This window comes from Haliotis asinina, chromosome 5 (assembly GCF_037392515.1).
Source record: "Haliotis asinina isolate JCU_RB_2024 chromosome 5, JCU_Hal_asi_v2, whole genome shotgun sequence".
NCBI classification, from domain to species: Eukaryota; Metazoa; Mollusca; class Gastropoda; order Lepetellida; family Haliotidae; genus Haliotis; species Haliotis asinina.
The window spans coordinates 65,790,127-65,808,208 of record NC_090284.1 but is presented as its reverse complement, the minus strand read 5'-3'; the positions used below and the strand labels follow the sequence as shown (position 1 = coordinate 65,808,208).

At 38.0% G+C, this 18,082-nt stretch overlaps 2 protein-coding genes across 2 annotated transcripts in view; both read left to right on the top strand.

The window, feature by feature from the left end:
* Positions 1–18,082, top strand: part of LOC137285088 (zinc finger protein ubi-d4-like) — a 283,874-nt gene that overhangs the window by 242,418 nt on the left and 23,374 nt on the right. The window lies entirely within an intron of this gene.
* LOC137283977 (prosaposin-like) overlaps positions 2,436–18,082 on the top strand; it is a 28,752-nt gene continuing 13,105 nt past the window's right edge. Inside the window, exons 1-14 of the mRNA XM_067815645.1 lie at positions 2,436–2,484; positions 3,011–3,066; positions 4,003–4,077; positions 4,547–4,615; positions 4,993–5,052; positions 5,243–5,332; positions 5,471–5,545; positions 5,737–5,805; positions 6,018–6,077; positions 6,404–6,499; positions 11,680–11,754; positions 13,054–13,113; positions 13,608–13,682; positions 14,574–14,657. Coding sequence (XP_067671746.1) covers positions 2,436–2,484; positions 3,011–3,066; positions 4,003–4,077; positions 4,547–4,615; positions 4,993–5,052; positions 5,243–5,332; positions 5,471–5,545; positions 5,737–5,805; positions 6,018–6,077; positions 6,404–6,499; positions 11,680–11,754; positions 13,054–13,113; positions 13,608–13,682; positions 14,574–14,657 — 993 coding nt within the window. The remainder of the gene's footprint in view (positions 2,485–3,010; positions 3,067–4,002; positions 4,078–4,546; positions 4,616–4,992; positions 5,053–5,242; positions 5,333–5,470; positions 5,546–5,736; positions 5,806–6,017; positions 6,078–6,403; positions 6,500–11,679; positions 11,755–13,053; positions 13,114–13,607; positions 13,683–14,573; positions 14,658–18,082) is intronic.

The following is an 18,082-nucleotide window of genomic DNA, read 5'->3' as shown; positions in this document are numbered from 1 at the left end:
AGTTTTGACGAAAATACAGCTTCACCTCTCCACATATAGTATAATGGACTTTATTGGACTGACATCTCCTCAATGCATGTGAAATATGCGTAAACAGAACAACAGTATGTGCATGCATATGATGTAAAGATAATGTTTTAGAATGTTAATTGTTAGAATAGTTAATTGTTAATGTCATTGTCACAGAGAGAGCAGTCAAGATGGGTGCATGCATGGAAAAGGTGGTTAAATTACTGGAAGAATCACTGAAAGTAAAAGGAATCGTTATGAAACATGTTTCGATGTACCGGCCGTTTAAAGGATATATGATAGTTGTAATTGTCAGTTGTCAGCACTATTTATGATTGATTCTGTGAACAGCAGAAATGGCATATTTGATTATTTTCAGAAACGACACAGGATGTAATCTCGATATAATGACACATAACACTGAGCAAATGAGCTGTTCACCCTTTCAACGAGGCGACCGTTGTTAAGTGTTCACATATCCCCAAAACACACACGTCTGCACGTACGAACACATACACCTGGAAATTGTTTGCCGGCAGATATTGTAAAGAGAAGCATCTGCAACGTTAACACTCTTTGGGCAAACTATATTCCATGGGAATTCACACATATTTGAATATTCATAATCATCTTGCCACATTCCAAGGAACCTTTGAACAATAAGGCATAGATTAAGTTAGTGCTTAGTACTAAAACATTAGATGCAGCTAATCTTCCCGTGCAAAGACCACGTGGTAGAGCACACACACACACGCATACACACACACACACACACACACACACACACACACAAAACATACACAACGATACACACGCACATAAGAAGTATACAGTAATTGCACTTTGTGAATAACACTTTACCATCTGATGCGTAAAAAGTATTCGCACACATGTGAAAACGTGAAAATATCCGTACCTCTTCGGTACATTGTTTTACTGTAAACTTTGAGAACAGAATCGTGTGCAACATGAAGACTATCGTAGTGGAAGTTATATGCGGGTATACGAGGGACAGATACACACAATTCAGTGTTTGGTAGTAAAATCTAAATGTATGTACAAACATTGTTCATGGACGCTGATACGAAACTAAATTGTATTCATTTGCGAAAAACAGAAATTAAAAATTTATATATTATGCTTTCTACTTCATATAACAGGTTTTCGAGCACTATTTGGATGATGCAGCGCGTACACACACTGTTCTCTTACTCAAAGACTCTTACTCACGGCAAACGACATCTAATATGCAGATTACATATTTAATAACTCTTAAACACTGACTACATTAAGCAGATATTATGATATACGATATAGAGTGTTGAGTATTTTTATGGAAAGTTTTATAGATAATGGTCTATATAAGAAAATGTATGACTAAATCCAGTGTTCCAAAACCGCGCACAATCACACAGAGAAGCGATCCAATACAAAAAACTGACAGATAGATCCAATATTTTCATTCCTACATAATAACTGAAAGATCTTTAGACCTGTGTCAGAAGCTGACTCAGTTGTGTAATGCAATAATAACAATAAAACTTAAATACATGTTTGTTTAGGCTTTCAACACATCCTTGCCGACATTCATCTAGTATGTAACAGGTTACGTCGTTGTATGGGATGCACACTCCCACAGAAACAGACAAATAGAAGCATAAACTCAACCTAAACACAAACATACAAATAAACAGACATGCACAATGGATTACCCCATCAGACGTCTCTGTTGACCTTCAGATATGTTTTATAAGAAAATGACAGTAATTCATAATAACAATCATGCTGATGATAAAGTCAGACTTGTGAAGTCAAAGCCCGCGTAACCTTAGTAGAAACAGTGTGTCGAATGAGCGAATGACACTTTACGAAAATATTTGTAATGTCATCTGTGTGCAACCATTTGTGTTTTGTGTTCCCCCATTCACCAGGAATCCAATCCATGTAAGATGGACTCATTACGAAATTGTATTTGAAGAGATAGTGAGAAATAAGTAAACAATAGTGTTACACCAGAGATTTGTTGCAAACGGAAAGCGACATGATGGTATTGTATACTGTATTCACATACTGGAAAATAATATCACAGTAAAATATATATCTCATTATTCCTATGACGTCGAAAATGATGATAACTACGTTGCTGACTCACTACAAACATTTTCCAATACGCATCTCATAACACTTATTGACCACATTAACTTATTGACTCCAAATGTGTTACGTTAAACAACCCTAATAGCAGTCAGCGCTTAGTAAACAAAGGTGACAGCTGTTCTGAATTTACCATTTGATCTCATTAGTAGACATGTGGTAACTTTAATTGGCATCAGATTGTACACATGGCTACAAAAGCTCGGGTATATATACCTGCATGGCATTCAGTTCAGACAATGTGACTGGACGTCAACATCGTATCCCCGAAAATGAATACCACACTTCTCATCGTTGGCCTGTGTTTCTCCTTTGGCTCGGGTAGGTTGACGTTGTGAGATGTTGAGTGAGTGAGTGAGTGAGTGAGTTTAGTTTAACGCCGCACTGAACAATATTCCAGCTATACGGCGGTGGTCTTTAAACAATCGAGTCTGGACCAGACAATCCAGTGATCAACAGCATGAGAATCTATCTACGCACTTGGGAACCGATGACATGTGTCAACCAAGTCAGCGAATTTTACCACCCGATCCTGGAGAAATCGATGCTACATTATAAGTCTGATTATATTCCATTTTATTACAATATATCGGATTTGGACCTGAATGTTGTGTGAATACCTTCGTCGGTTTCATCTCTGTAATGCGTCCCTCATAAAAACCCAGGTCTTTCATATGTTACATTTAATATGTCATTTTGTGATATACTGTAGATGTTAAGGAGCCAAATAATGTAGTAACAGGTGTTCACACTTTTTGGAGCAGTATAATCTAGAAGTTGATTGCGATTGCATATTTCTACACTTGTTTACCATATACTTTCATTATCATACACTTTGATGTTTCAGTTATATCACTACCCGGTAACTGGAAGAACAGGCAGCTAAAGAATCCAAATGCAGCGGTATAAATAGATTCTTTATTTAAGCATCATGTTTTCGTTAATCTAATCCAAAGGTGGCATGTATCTAGTCACCATATGGGCACCCGTGGCGAGACATCTCCTCGTGGTGGGTGCTGAGTAACGCTAAGTGCTCGCCAACCCCCGTTGTGGACCCGGGGAAATATTTGGTCTACCAAACCGTTAGCCGTGGGTTGCAGCTCTGTGTCGGTGGAGGAAGGGATCCTGGTAGTTGAGGGTAACAGGGGCAAATGACCGTGTTCCTGTTTCTCAACACACCACTTTGGCCCTGACTTCATCTAGACTGGAGGTTGAATGGGCCCGATTCAATCACGCCGTTGCCCTGTCCATAGAAATTGCTTACGTTTTGCACTTACATTTTTGGGTATTGGTCATTTTATAATCTAGTATACAAATTATTGTTACATTTACTGACCTAGAGTCCTACGCCAGAAGGCGGTGGCTCATGGGTCCATCTGGTTATATAGACCTCTGACTTCCGTGGTCTTAAGAACAGTGTCATGGGCCGAACCAGTCTGACACTTATTCTTTAAGATACCATGGCTTTTCAAGTCTGTATTTTCTGGAGTATAACATCCCTGTAACCCTGCTGTTGCAGTCTGGTTTCCACTGCAGCACAGTTCTTGTTGACACCCCATGGCGGGTAGAGGGCAGGGTTGTTGAATTACACTAATACACCATGAGTGAAAACGCTCAATCTGGTTCATCTAAAACTAGCAAACGTCGTCATATGCTTCTTCATCCGATGAAGAGGTATCTACTTTCAAAACTGATTCCTGGTCAAGGATTTTGGTCATTGAAAGTTCTGATGGAAATCCTTTAAAGATCAATCCTTTTGCCGTTTCCAAGGGCATCGAAAGTATCTGTGGAGGCGTAAAAAACGTCACACGTTTACATGATCTTACATATTCTTTTCAGGATGTCGACACCTGTACTAACTGCAAAGAAATCCTTGCAGGCGTGATTGCAAGATTGGAAACAGTGGAGGGTGTGGTAAGTCTTTAAGCGTATTGTCAAAAACCAAAACATTGCTTTTCAGGTGTATATAGAAACGCCAGTCAAATAAATCTCTCTGTCTAGGGACGGCAAATGTCAATGACGAATCGTGAGAGATATGAGTAGAGGCATTGCTTTTTATCCCTGACAAGTAAATTAGCAATGATTAGTTTTCCTGGCAATGCAAGAAGAGGTAATAGGGGTTTAATATCACGAACAGTATTGTTGTCGATATTTAGCAATGTGTAAGGACATGCAATTATGTTTCGCCCATTATTCTATAGTCATACCATGCATCATTTATCTGTCCACAGATTACAGATGTAGATTGAAGGTTGTCGTTTGTAAGTTGAATTTTTTGGACGACCGGTTCGTTGATTATGGAAATCACTTTCTTTCACGTGAATGAAACTTTCTTTCACGTGTTATGAATCTCTGTGATGTAAATATCACCTTTACATTTCAGACAATGGTTGAACAATTCCTGAATAATGAAATATGTGCTTACCTCTCACCATACGTTTCCTATGAATCAGTAAGTAAATAGTTGTAATCAGTAAGTAAATGTAAGTAAAAGTACAGATTGTTGTAGTATTGTTAGGTTGAGTCAATCGAACAGTCACCCTCAGCGTCATGCACCTGATTAACGGTACAGAAAGTCAGCGATCTGGAAGGTGTCATCCGAAATATAAGAAATATTAAAACTAACTTCTTTCTCAATAGTATTGTTTTAACATTTAATATTTATAATTGTTGTCAAAGAATCAAAAGAGTCATGCAAAATAATTCGCTTTCCTGTCCTTCTACCATCTCAATTACAGAATTGATTATCTTCAGTTTTTTAATGAATATCCACGTGTTTATATCCTGTATCAGCAATTTCGAAGTCTGAACTTATAATGTTTTTTTTAGTGTTCGTCTGCTGTTCAAGCGCTTGTACCAGGACTTCTGCAGTATGTCGTAGAAAATGCGGTAAGACGAAAAACACCACCATTTTCTACATCAAATACACTCATATATTTCTGAATAAACGAAATTATGAATATCCTAGATGTAATGAAGGACATGTTTGATAATATGTACACCGTAAATTGTCTAAGCATCTATGAATTTACTGCTTGAGATGTTCATGTATAATTGACGAAAGATACTTGCGTTTAAGGATCCTGAGGTTTGGTGCAGTATGGCACATCTGTGTCCCGAGACGCTGACCAGTCAGTTCAAGACGTCCACAAAGAGCTCAGTACAAACGGTAATAACGTGATCAGTGATTAAGCTATATTCCATGTTCATCAGGATATTGTATAAGTCCACGAAACATTCCAAGTTTGAATATTTGAGCATTCAAGTTTGAACATAATGGCTGAAACGATATTCGTTTCCATTTCAGGGGGACGATGCTTGTACAAACTGTAAGGAAGTCGTTGCTGGTTTCATTGTCAATTTGGACACAGTTGAAGTTAAGGTCAGCACATATACACTGAAGTGCACTTTTGATTTTAATTATCGTATACAATTAAAATTAATGACATTCTATTCACCTGCTGCTTAAGAATCGAAATGGACGTATGTTGTTTTTTGTGTGTTATGATGTGAGGGGCACAAATCAAAATATTTGTCATCAATTATTTATTATGCATGTCTTCTTTATGACAGGAATCCGTTGAACGGTATATCAACGATGTCGTTTGCAGCACTCTCTCTGCTTACTTTCTGGAAGAAATCGTAAGTGTATGATATGTGTGTTTTATACTGTAGCTATGCATTGCACATTATGTGAAATATGTGTCGATATAGTCTTTTCTAACGTATTAAATGACTTTATTGTAACGACATACACAACCCTAAATCGACACGTGCAGTTGTCATTTATGTTGATTGAAAGAGAGAGAAATTGTACCGCACTTTAGTACAAAGCTTTTATCTTGTTGTTTTAGTGCACCGCTGAGGTCCGCGCGCTGATCCCGGAGGTGTTGAATTATATTGTTGAAAACATGGTATGAGATAATGGCACAATTTATTTTCACTTGACGAACAAGTATAAACAGACTGATAATAACAAAACCTTCTTGTGACCTAGTGTTGTAGATCTGATGTATTTTACCATATAGTTGCTATGTTTAGAATACAAACGCTTAAAGTGAAAGTGCAAGACATTAATGTATTAATCACATTCTTACTATGAACAAAAGTAAACATAAAACAGCGTTGTTTATACAACTTCAGCCACTCAAGCGAGGTGAAGATTTGCAAAGCTTATAGTGATCCAATAGATTATACTGTCTAATATGAGTGGAAGTGATTGCCATTGTTTTTCCTTCAGGATCCTGAGGAGGTTTGCACTGTAGCCACCTTATGTCCAGAGGAAGTTGGAGAGAAGCCATCTAATACTTTGTTTACGAATACCTTTGTCCAAAAGGTAGGAATGTAACGACCATATATCTTAATGCCTAAACATCTAAATATCATTCCTTTTCTACAAACCAGAATTAACAATCACCCGCCATACTCGTCCCAGAATATATTGTATAATCCAATGAGCATACAAAGTTTCTTTCATATCAAAATCTTTTATAACAATTTTTTACAAAATGTACAGGGTAATGTGGTTGTTTGTACAAACATATGCATATTTGAGTGGCAGGTTTTATTTGTACTATTATTGTGCCATGTGTTTTATTTGTTGCTGAATCATTATATTCGTATGTTTCAGATATTAACGAAACATTACAAGTTTTGATTTATCACCCAATAAGGTATGGTTTAGAGTTTTCCATAATGGAAGCCATACATTGTTCAATATGTGTGTTCCAATGTTGTAATATTGACTGATGTTGAATTAATGGTTGAACGGATACTTAGCGAACTGGTTACTGACATAAGTGTTACACTTTAAAAAATCATTACAAAAACGTCTAAAACGTTTAAGTCGCGTGTAGGTCAATAGAAAAACACATTTTATATGAAGGCCTGGCACCTTTAAACATGTTGGTCCATTGAGGCCGTTTTGCGTGAGGATGATCATTCCATGTTCTTGGAATGATTTGGTTCTTGCTGCGTTGCTAGAGGAAATGGATGGCGTCCCACCATTTCATCCCAAATGTGGCCTGATGTAATTTCACTTTTGCGCTTGTAGACATATGCCCTGTCGTCAGAACAGCCTTTACCCAACTCAAATTCAAACATCGATTCCTAAGATTACGAATGATGAGATTCTATGCAACAATACATTCTGTCTCTTGAATATCATATGAACGAAGTTTTATCTGTTACAGGGCAGCGGCATGAGACAGGTCCAGCAAAGAAACGCAACTTGAGCATCACCCATGGAATAATGCTATTTATATAAGTAAAATTAATAAATAATCAGAGGTTTACCAATGTGTTGTTTTACTTACTGTCTTGATGAAGGCGTTTAGCATAAAAGAAATTCACCAAACACCAAAGTGATTTGGAATGTGATATTTAAAATCTTTATCACGTGTCATAATTGGCCCACACTAATAGAACGCTTGATGGGTGGTACCTGTGAAGATCCGGGTTAGAACTGACCTTCAGTGACGGAATAAGGTGGTCAGACTGACTGACTGGGTTGACACATGCCGTCCCAAAAGCCTAGAATAACGTTCATGGTGTCCATGGGTTGTCTGTTCCAGTTACCCATCGCCACCATGTAGCTCGAATATTGCTGAGTGTGGCGTAAAACTACACTCACTCACTGACTCACTCCTGATAGGTGTACTCAGCTTTCACGAAAATACACCTTCACCTCTCCACATATAGCAGAATGGACTTTACTGGACTGAAATCTCCTCAATGCATGTTAAATATGCTTAAACAGAACAACAGTGTGTGCAACACCAACAGCATATTCAAGTACCGCTACATACGATGTAAAGATAATATTTTAGAATGTTAATTGTTAGAATAGTTGATTGTTAATGTCATTGTCACAGAGAGAGCAGTCAAGATGGGTGCATGCATGGAAAGGGTACTTAAAGTACTGAAAGGATCACTGAAAGCAAAAGGAATCGTTATGAAACAGGTTTCAATGTACAGACCGTTTAAAGGATATGTGATAGTTGTAATTGTCAATAGCCAGCACTATTTATGATGGACTCTGTGAACAGTAGAAACGGAATATTTGATTATTTTCAGAAACGACACAGGATGTCCTCTCGATATAATGACACATAACACTTTTGCAAATGAGCTTTTCACCCTTTCAACGAGGCGACCGTTGTTAAGTGTTCACATATCCCCAAAACACACACGTCTGCACGTACGAACACATACACCTGGAAATTGTTTGCCGGCAGATATTGTAAAGAGAAGCATCTGCAACGTTAACACTCTTTGGGCAAACTATATTCCATGGAAATTCACACATATTTGAATATTCAAAATCATCTTGTCGCATTCCAAGGAACCTTTGAACAATAAGGCATAGATTATGTTATTGCTTAGTACGAGGGTTGGCTGAAACGTTCTAAGCCTCACTGTGAATAAAAGTTACAAAGTCCACGTTTGTAATTTATTTTTCTACATAGTCCCCTTCCAAGTTCACACACTTTTTCCAGAGATGGTGCAAGGCCCGAATCCCGGTAAGGAAGAAATCTTCTTCAGCTACCCTAGAAAAATCAGTCACGGCGGAAATGACGTCATCATTACTTGCAAAATGGCGACCGGCGAGTTTCTTTTTCATTTTGGGGAACAGGTGGAAGTCAGAAGGAGCCAAATCAGGTGAATAAGGAGGATGGTCTATGAGTTCAAAGCCACAATCGCGGATTGTTGACATGGCCACCACCGATTTGTGAACAGGCGCATTGTCTTGGTGGAAGAGGACACCTTTAGCGATCATCCCTCGTCGTTTGGCTTTGATTGCTTCTCGCAACTGATTCAGTAGATCAGCATAGTATCTGCCGTTGATAGTTTGACCTTTTTCAAGATAGTCAATGAGCAGAATACCCCTGGAATCCCAAAAGACTGATGCCATCACCTTTCCAGCTGAAGGAACAGACTTGGCTTTCTTCGGAGCTGGTGAATCAGGATGCTTCCACTGTTTTGACTGTAGTTTTGTTTCTGGTTGAAAGTGATATATCCAGGTCTCATCCATGGTTACAAATCGTGCCACAAAATCATCGGGATCTGCTTCAAAACGACGCAAATTGTCAAGGGACGTCTGGAACCTGACACGTTTCTGTTCTGCTGTCAAGAGCTTTGGCACCCATCTTGCAGAAACTTTAGTCATTCCTAATTCGTTGGTGATAATATGCTCAACCCTCTTATGAGAGATGCCCACTACACTAGCAATATGTCGAGTAGTCAATCGTCGATCATCCATCAACATATCGAGCACTCGCGTGATGTTTTCTGGAGTGGTTGCTGTTGAAGGCCTTCCTGAGCGTGGGTCATCATCAAGGCTTTGTCTGCCACGCTTAAATTCTGCAGCCCACTTCTTTACTGTGGAAAATGAAGGAGCATCATCCCCTAGAGTGGAGACCATGTCAGCATGTATCTGTGTTGGGGACATCCCTTTTTTTGCAAGTACTTGATGACTGCCCTGTATTCAGTTTTGTCTATTTCTGATGATTTCAGAGGGTAGGTTTACCAAAAGAGCTGTAGTTGAGAAAAAACTATTAGTACGTTTGTAGTTCTTGTGTCTATGATTCACTAAATGATTGTCCCCATTGGTGGCAAACACCTGTCTCTACCTGGTGGGGAAAAAACCACTCAGGCTGAGAACTTTTCAGCCAACCCTCGTACTAAGAAACTAGATGCATCTTCCCTTCCCGTGCAAAGACCCCGTGTTAGAGCACACACACACACACACACACAAATAAACAACAAAACAACCAAACAAACAAAAACAAACAAACACACACACAACATACACAACGATGCACACGCGAATAAGAGGTATACAGTAATTGCACTTTGTGAATGACACTTTACAACCTGATGCGTAAAATGTATTCACCTTTCAGCCTTTCAAGTGGGCAGAGAAGAACTTCGTCAAATAGTATTATACGTCTCACGCACACACACACACACACACACACACACACCTATATGCACACACTCACATACGCGCACACATGTGAAAACGTGAAAATATCCGTACATCTTTGGTACATTGTTTTTGCTGTAACCTTTGAGAAGAGAATCTTATGCAACATAAAGACTATCGTAGTGGAAGTTATATGCGGGTATATGAGGCACAGATGCCCACAATTCAGTGTTTGGTAGTAAAATCTCAAAGACTCTTACTCATAGCAAACGATATCTGATATGCAGATTACATATTTCATAGGACTTAAACACTGACAACAACGTTAAGCAGACATTGTGATATATGATATAGAGTGTTGAGTATTTTTTATGGAAAGTTTCATAGATAATAGACACATATATAGAAGCGATCCAATACGAAGAACTGACAGATAGATCCAACATTTTCATTCCTATATAATACCTGAAAGACTTTAGGCCTGTGTCAGAAGCCGACTCAGTTGTGTAATGCAATAATAGTAATAAAACTTCAACACATGTTTGTTTAGGCCTTCAACATATCCCTACCGACACTTATCTAGTATGTATCAGGTTACGTCGTTGTATGGGATGCACACTCCCACAGAAACAGACACATAGAAGCACAAACACAACCTACACACAAACATACAAATAAACAGACATGCACAATGGATTACCCCATCAGACGTCTACGTTGACCTTCAGATATGTTTTATAAGAAAATGACAGTAATTCATAATAACAATCATGCTGATGATAAAGTCAGACTCGTGAAGTCAAAGCCCGCGTGTTGTTTCAAAGACCGCGTAACCTTAGTAGAAACAGTGTGTCGAATGAGCGAATAACACTGAGTAATATCCCATTTTATTACAATATATCAGAGTTGGACGTGAATGTTGTGTGAATACCTCCGTCGGCTTCATCTCTGTCGTGCGTCCCTCGTAACAACCCAGGTCTTTTATATGTTACATTTAATATGTCATTTTGTGATATACTGTAGATGGTAAGGAGCCAAATAATGTTGTAATAGGCGTCCACACATTTTGGAGCAGTATAATCTAGAAGTTGATTGCAACTGCATATTTCTACACTTGTTTACCATATACTTTCATTACCATACACTTTGATGTTTCAGTTATATCACTATACGATAACTGGAAGAACAGGCAGCTAAAGAATCCAAATGCAGCGGGCGGTATAAATAGATTCTCCTTCTAAGCATCATTTTTTCATTAGTCTAATCCAAAGGTGTCATGTATCTATTCACCATATTGCTAGAATATTACTAAGTGCGGCGTTAAGCACCCTTCCAACAAACATCACATCATGTAGCTTTATTGAGGCACTTTGTTTCTTTGGAATATGATAAAAATCTTCATACCGAGATTGCAAAGTCGAAGTATAATAAGTACGACACAGTAGACATCAACAGTTGGCCATGTCAGACAGCTATATATCATGAAGGCATTTCGTTTGTTGGAAAATTACAAACTCCTTGTGTGCTTGAACAATGTCAAATTACAACATAATTGGTATAGCAAACATGATCGGATGTAATACTTTCAGGATGACGACAGCTGTGCAAACTGCAAAGAAATTATTGCCGGAGTAATTGCAAGATTGGTAACCGAGGAGGGCGTGGTAAGTGGTATAGTGGAGAGTAATCGGAACGTATACCCTTCAGATATAGAGGATGCGTTTGCACAAGCATACAGTTAATTTCACGCCGAATGTAGACGATTGTGACGCCTTCATTAATATGATGTTGCCATCATCTGATATCTTGCTGCAGGACCTGGATGTTATTTGTTAACGTTTCGGTCACTGCTCTTTACTGTTAACAAACTACACAGGATGAGAAATGATGCTGAATGACGAGTAGAATCTAATTTTTTGTCAAATGACTTCTTTCTATACGACGTAAATATTTTAAAGGAATGGAGCTAAGCTTAGTATTTGCAAATGTCAGAAATGTCTTTCTCTTACGCTAGTCGGTTGTCTTTTATATTTGATTCCTAGTATGTACCTTCAGTTGTTGGTGACGCACATTCCATTTCAATATCAAACATCTTCTCGTCACGATATGGCTTACATATTGCCGATGTAACGTTACTGACTGACTAAATCACTCACTCCTTTATACTTGTGCACGAATCGTTCATCAATTACTAAATTCCATGCGTCCAGCAATCAAGCCAGTTAAGACAACTGGTATTACATGTTTTCAGAGTTCATGGCTGTAATCTCTTTCTTTACATTTCAAGCAATGGTAGGACAATTCGTCAATGATGAAATATGTTGTTACCTTTCACCATACGTTTGATATGAATCAGTAAGTAAATGTTTCAAGACGTATCTACAAGTATTAAGAAACCAACATCACACAAATGACAATTTTAATGACGATAACTTCTTACCATGAATTACCAGTGAAACTGACCAGTTGTCCTCTGATTCATCATTTGAATATTTTGTTCGTTATATGTAAAGTACCTTCAGGTAATGGTTCAGCCACATTATGTATATAGAGATTTGTAAAGCGATAGGATATTGTAAAGCCCAAAGGATAGCTAGCAATTTATCATAAACCTAACGAGAACAATAGCATACTGAAAAAATAATATCGGTCCTCAATGCAAAATGAAGCTATTTTATTTGAAGTTCAATATCTGTTTTAAACAACTCAATACTAATTGAGAGTAAACTGCACTGAAAGATCCCAGACTATGTCTACATTGAAGTAGTTATCCCGTGTGATGGAAGAATAAACACTCTCAAGCAGGGCAGTTATGGTTGACCACGATTCATCAATCACATGTGCCTATCTGCTAGGGCAAATATTATGACCTAATCAAACATGGTTTGCATACAAAGGTCGTTTGAATATTGTAAATAGTTCGAGTATCTCACATGTTTGAAAGTTGTATTGTCTTGTTTTAGTGTTCCTCTGCTGTCCATCCGCTTGCACCAGGACTCCTTCGGTATGTCGTGGCAAACGCGGTAAGCCAAAGGAGGTTTTTGAACGTTTGGTACACAAAATTGTTCCATTTCTGAATAAATATCTATCAGAAATATCTCAGAAAAAAACCCGGAAGGACATTTAAACAATGCATGGGGTAAATGTTCATTGTATTTTATATATCAAATTATTAATGGCAAAACTGAATGCATATTGTAAGATGATTTAAAACTGATGAAAAATGTTTGTGTTGAAGGTTCCTGGTGTTTGGTGCAGTGTTGCACACCTGTGTCTCGAGACGTTGAATTCCAAAAGTCTGTATAGATCTCAATACAAACGGTAATAACAGCGAAAATTTATATGATCTTAGTAAAGTGCTCTCAGATAACTAGAGTCTTGGGTACCTTAAATCCCGTGGTTCCCAACAACAAGAATCTTTGCCATGCTTATACGTTTCAACAAATGTGCTCAGACAAATGCCCAAATATTCGTAACTGAACACAATGCCAGGAACGAAATTGTATTCCATTTTCAGGATGACAATGCTTGTACTAACTGTGAGGAAGCTGTTGCTAGTTTCATTGCCAGTTTCGACACAGTTGAAGTTACGGTAAGAACTTATACACTGAGATACAAATTGGATTTGTTTCTATCATCATATATAGTTAAATATAACTTTATTCCCAAAAGGTCAGTGTTCACGAACCTAAAGAAGCATGCGTTGCTGAAAATGTTGCTAAACAGGACGAGGTATATGTTGATACATGGCACATATCAAGCATAATTTATTGCCATGGATTCATCGTGCATCTCTCCTTTATGACAGCAATCGATCGCACAGTACATCAGTGATGGCGTTTGCAGCACGCTTTCGGCTTACTTTCTGGAGGAAATCGTAAGTACACTCTTGTCTTATATACTAAAGTAATGAAAATAGTCGCACATTGATAAATTTTAAATACAATCTTGTGACGCAATCATGCTTCATTGTAACCCACATAAAATTTCCTGAAGTTACATAGTACACACAGCTGCCATTAATGTTTGTTGAAATACATATATTTTGGGGTACTTAATTCTACTAAAACCTTTTTACTTTCTTGTTTAGTGCATCGCGCGCTGATCCCCGAGGTGTTGAATTACATTTTGAAAACGTGGTATGAAATATGCTCACAATTTATACACTCGAATAACAAATTTTTAGAAACAATACATTTTGTCATTGATAGGAGGATGTTAAGATGTGGGTGATTAATTACAGGCTAGTTAACCTTCAGATAGATCTGATTTAAACCACAGTAATCCAATAGTGGGACTCAATATGTTTTATTATGGAGGTGTCACAGTTAGACAGCCCAGACCACATTCTCGCTATATATCAAACAGTCAACGCAGTCCAACATAAGACTGCGAAGTAAATTGAAGATTACAAAGCTTACGTTAGGCACATGGATCACATCGTAACATATGAATGATTGTTGTTCAATTATTTCTCTTTCAGGATCCCGAGGATGTTTGCCCTCTAGCTACTTTATGTCCAGAGAAAAGTGAAGATTTGTTGCTTAGAAAGCCCTTTGTCCAACAGGTAGCAATTAAACAGCAAGATAATTTCTTCTTCTCTTTCTTTAATACCACTAACTTTATGGTACACTTTAAGTTGTAATTGACTGGTCACGAGGGGAACGTGTGGGGAAGGCCGAGGGGGACATGAACAAAAATCGAGAGTACATCAACCCATGGGTCCCGAGGCACCAGTGAACAACGTGTTTGAAGGAAGAGTACAAAATATTTTGTAACCATCATTAGATTTTGTAGACGACAAGAAAAACCAATTCGCAAAACATCGGTATTTCTGTTCACCATACGTCATTCACTGTCATCCGAGATAAGGAATTAGTACCACGAACTACTAAATGATTTCGGAATTCCCAGCCAGGCACATAAAAAAAATGTCACAAGCTTTTAAGAGGTGTACATTGAAAATAAAAGAACACCCAGCCAATCAGAAAACTGCATTTATGTGTGCGGTAAGATAAGCAACGTGATATGCAGGGTGACTGTACTGTTCAATTCTCATTTTTTACCTCAGTCACGGCCATGTAATTTCAATATGCCGATGAATTTCTCAGAATGCATGTTTATACACAGCCAATGCTGAATACCCATACACTCTGCACAATACAGAAGCATATCATGCTCTGGACCAGTACTAAACAACAAGATATATCAGTACCTACACTCCTAACCTGTGAAGATCCGGGTTAGAGTTGGTCTTCAGTGTCCCATTCTTGTCATAAGTGGTACCGGACTGTCATGTGTGTTGACTTCGTTCAGACACGGCATCATATGCCTGTTGTGTAGATGGATGATGATGCTGCTGATTACTGGATTGTCTATTTACAACCCGCCACCATGTTGAGTTCGGAGTTAACAAGAACCCACCCAAAGCAACCAATTGCAACCTAAACATCTAAATGTAATTTTGTTGGATCACTTTGTACAAACCATGGCTGACAACCATTCGTCATATTTGTGTCAGATTAAATGTGCAAGTTCTTTAATCAAGCATAAGCTTATCACGACAAACGCATGACATGCATTGCGAAGATGGTAGTTTATACAAACACGTATACTGATGGTTGTGTGAGTGACATTGGTTCAGGGAAGAGAAGACATAATTTAATCTGTGTGAACATCTGCTCATGATAACACTGACTCTAGTATGTAGAACAAATACAGTTTGTACATGCTTGCAACCCACATATTTTAAAACTTTTCTACATGTGAATGCACCATTATTGATTGCATCATGCTTGTTTGTTACTCACAATCCTCATTTGTTTGTGTTTCAGATTTTACCAGAGTACTACAGGTTGTGAAGTATCACGAAACAAGGTATATTTGACCTACTGTGCTGAAGGCAGTTAAATACATGTTCCTGCTTAATAGTTATATGCACCGTTAAATATGTTTTCAAATGTTGTGTAATATCGACTGAGGTTTGCCTCAATCTACAATGTTTTTGATTTTGAGAAAAACGTCGCCATAAGTAGAAAATGGTATTTTTACGGACGTGAAATTGTCCAGAAACTTTGTGGTGCGAGATACTAGACAGGCGCATACTATAGACTTACATTTTGTATTGTTCTCGTGACGTACACTATAAATTTACATCTGCATTGTCCTCAAGACGTATACTATGAATTTACACCTAGGATTGTCCGAGAGGAGTTGGTTGTCGAACATGTTTCTGAATGATTTATTTGTGATATCTGTGCTTTTGCGAACTGGTTTAGTAGAAATTATTGACCTGTGGTTGTCTAAACGGTTCTAGTGTATACTAGCTGAACATTTCAAATCCAACCATTTATTCATAGGACTGAAAAGGAACTATTTCCATGTCCCAAAATTGTATGGGATATCTGCTGATTGAAGCTTTATCTTTTGCAGAGCATAGTTCACCGCGGAACCTCAAATTGAATTTGCTTGTATACTCGCACTGAAATAAATAACCAGCTGTTTATAAATGAGTTGTTTTGCTTATCATCTTAATAAAGGAGTTCACCTGTTTACAAGAAAAATGAAACAGAATAACACCAAAAACGGAATGATTCACGGATATATGTTTCTTTTTAAAGCAAATCAAGATACAACGTCACAACAACAACAACAACACTGATTATTATACCAGTATATTAGGTGCAGATATAATTTCAGCACCTCATGACTAAACAGGACCTGAAAAATCTGTGACGGTCACAATGAGATTCAATCGGCTTCAGACATTGTGCCTCGTGTAGAATAGAGCAGGTCTATCGAGTGAACGCTTTAAACACTAAATGTGGCCCGCATGAAGGAATGACTGAGTGTGAGTGAGTATTGTTTACGCCGCTTATACTAAATCCCAGCAATAGCACGGCGGGGAAAAATTATCGTATCGATCCCTTCATCAACAACAGTTGTCAGAGAACTGCTATATCGCCCACATTGTTATCAGTCTGCCAAACTGACGCTGCCATATCTCAATTTGAGTCAAAGTAACCGACAAAACACATTTCACATCCTTGGAACATCATATTTCGAAATATCCTCCATATGTCTACCATACAATGTTTTGAAAGCTTTAGTGTGCCGTGAATGTTGTAGTCTTGATCACTTCAGAGCAAGTGTAGTATGAAACCCTTTGAAATCTCATATGTCATATGTAAACACCCTTGGATATCTTCGTACCAAGAGCATGCTAAGTTGCATCTCGAATGTTGTGAAATGTAATTTTACACCAAAGGCTGGAAATGTTGGAATATTGCTCATCACAAATGTAAAAATCATTCTCAAACTGTGATGGTAGTAGGTGTTCAAAATAAATTCAGTGTATTCTACTACAATGGTCACACTTGTCTTCCAGGAATATTTTGGAGGCCCTTCTAAGTAGTAATCCTGATGAAAATGAATTTTAGCAAGTGTAAGTGTAATGTTCTTTGCACACGTTGAAGAAGGAGCTCACTTGGTTGTGTAATGTAGACATCAAGACTGGAGCTCCTTGAATTTTATTCTATACAAAGGTAAAGTTTGAATATTTGATACTGACACTAAGATCTGCATCCAAGGTGGTGATGCTTATGTTCGGACCACAAGCTTCCACTATCAAAGTTGTGGAAAGTATTTTTAATGATAATAGAAATAGTCATTTTAATGAGAAGCAGCCCAATAACATGTTTACGGGCGTTTCGAAAAGTGTTCTCTTTAACACAATTTACACCAAACCTTCCACGTTCAAAGATGTGGAATGTCGATTGTGCAAAGTGACAAAAGAAACAGTCAACAGTTTACTGAAACAAACAACACAAGACAAACACAAAGTTTTGCCTGACACAAAAGTGTTGGAAATTTTATAGTTATTATCACCTGACGCTTGCTCTGTGTGAAGCCATTTTCTGGTGTCCTCTGAGGTCATTTCTGCAAAATTGCTAAAGTCACACTTACTCACTCTTGTCTTCTAAAACACATGGA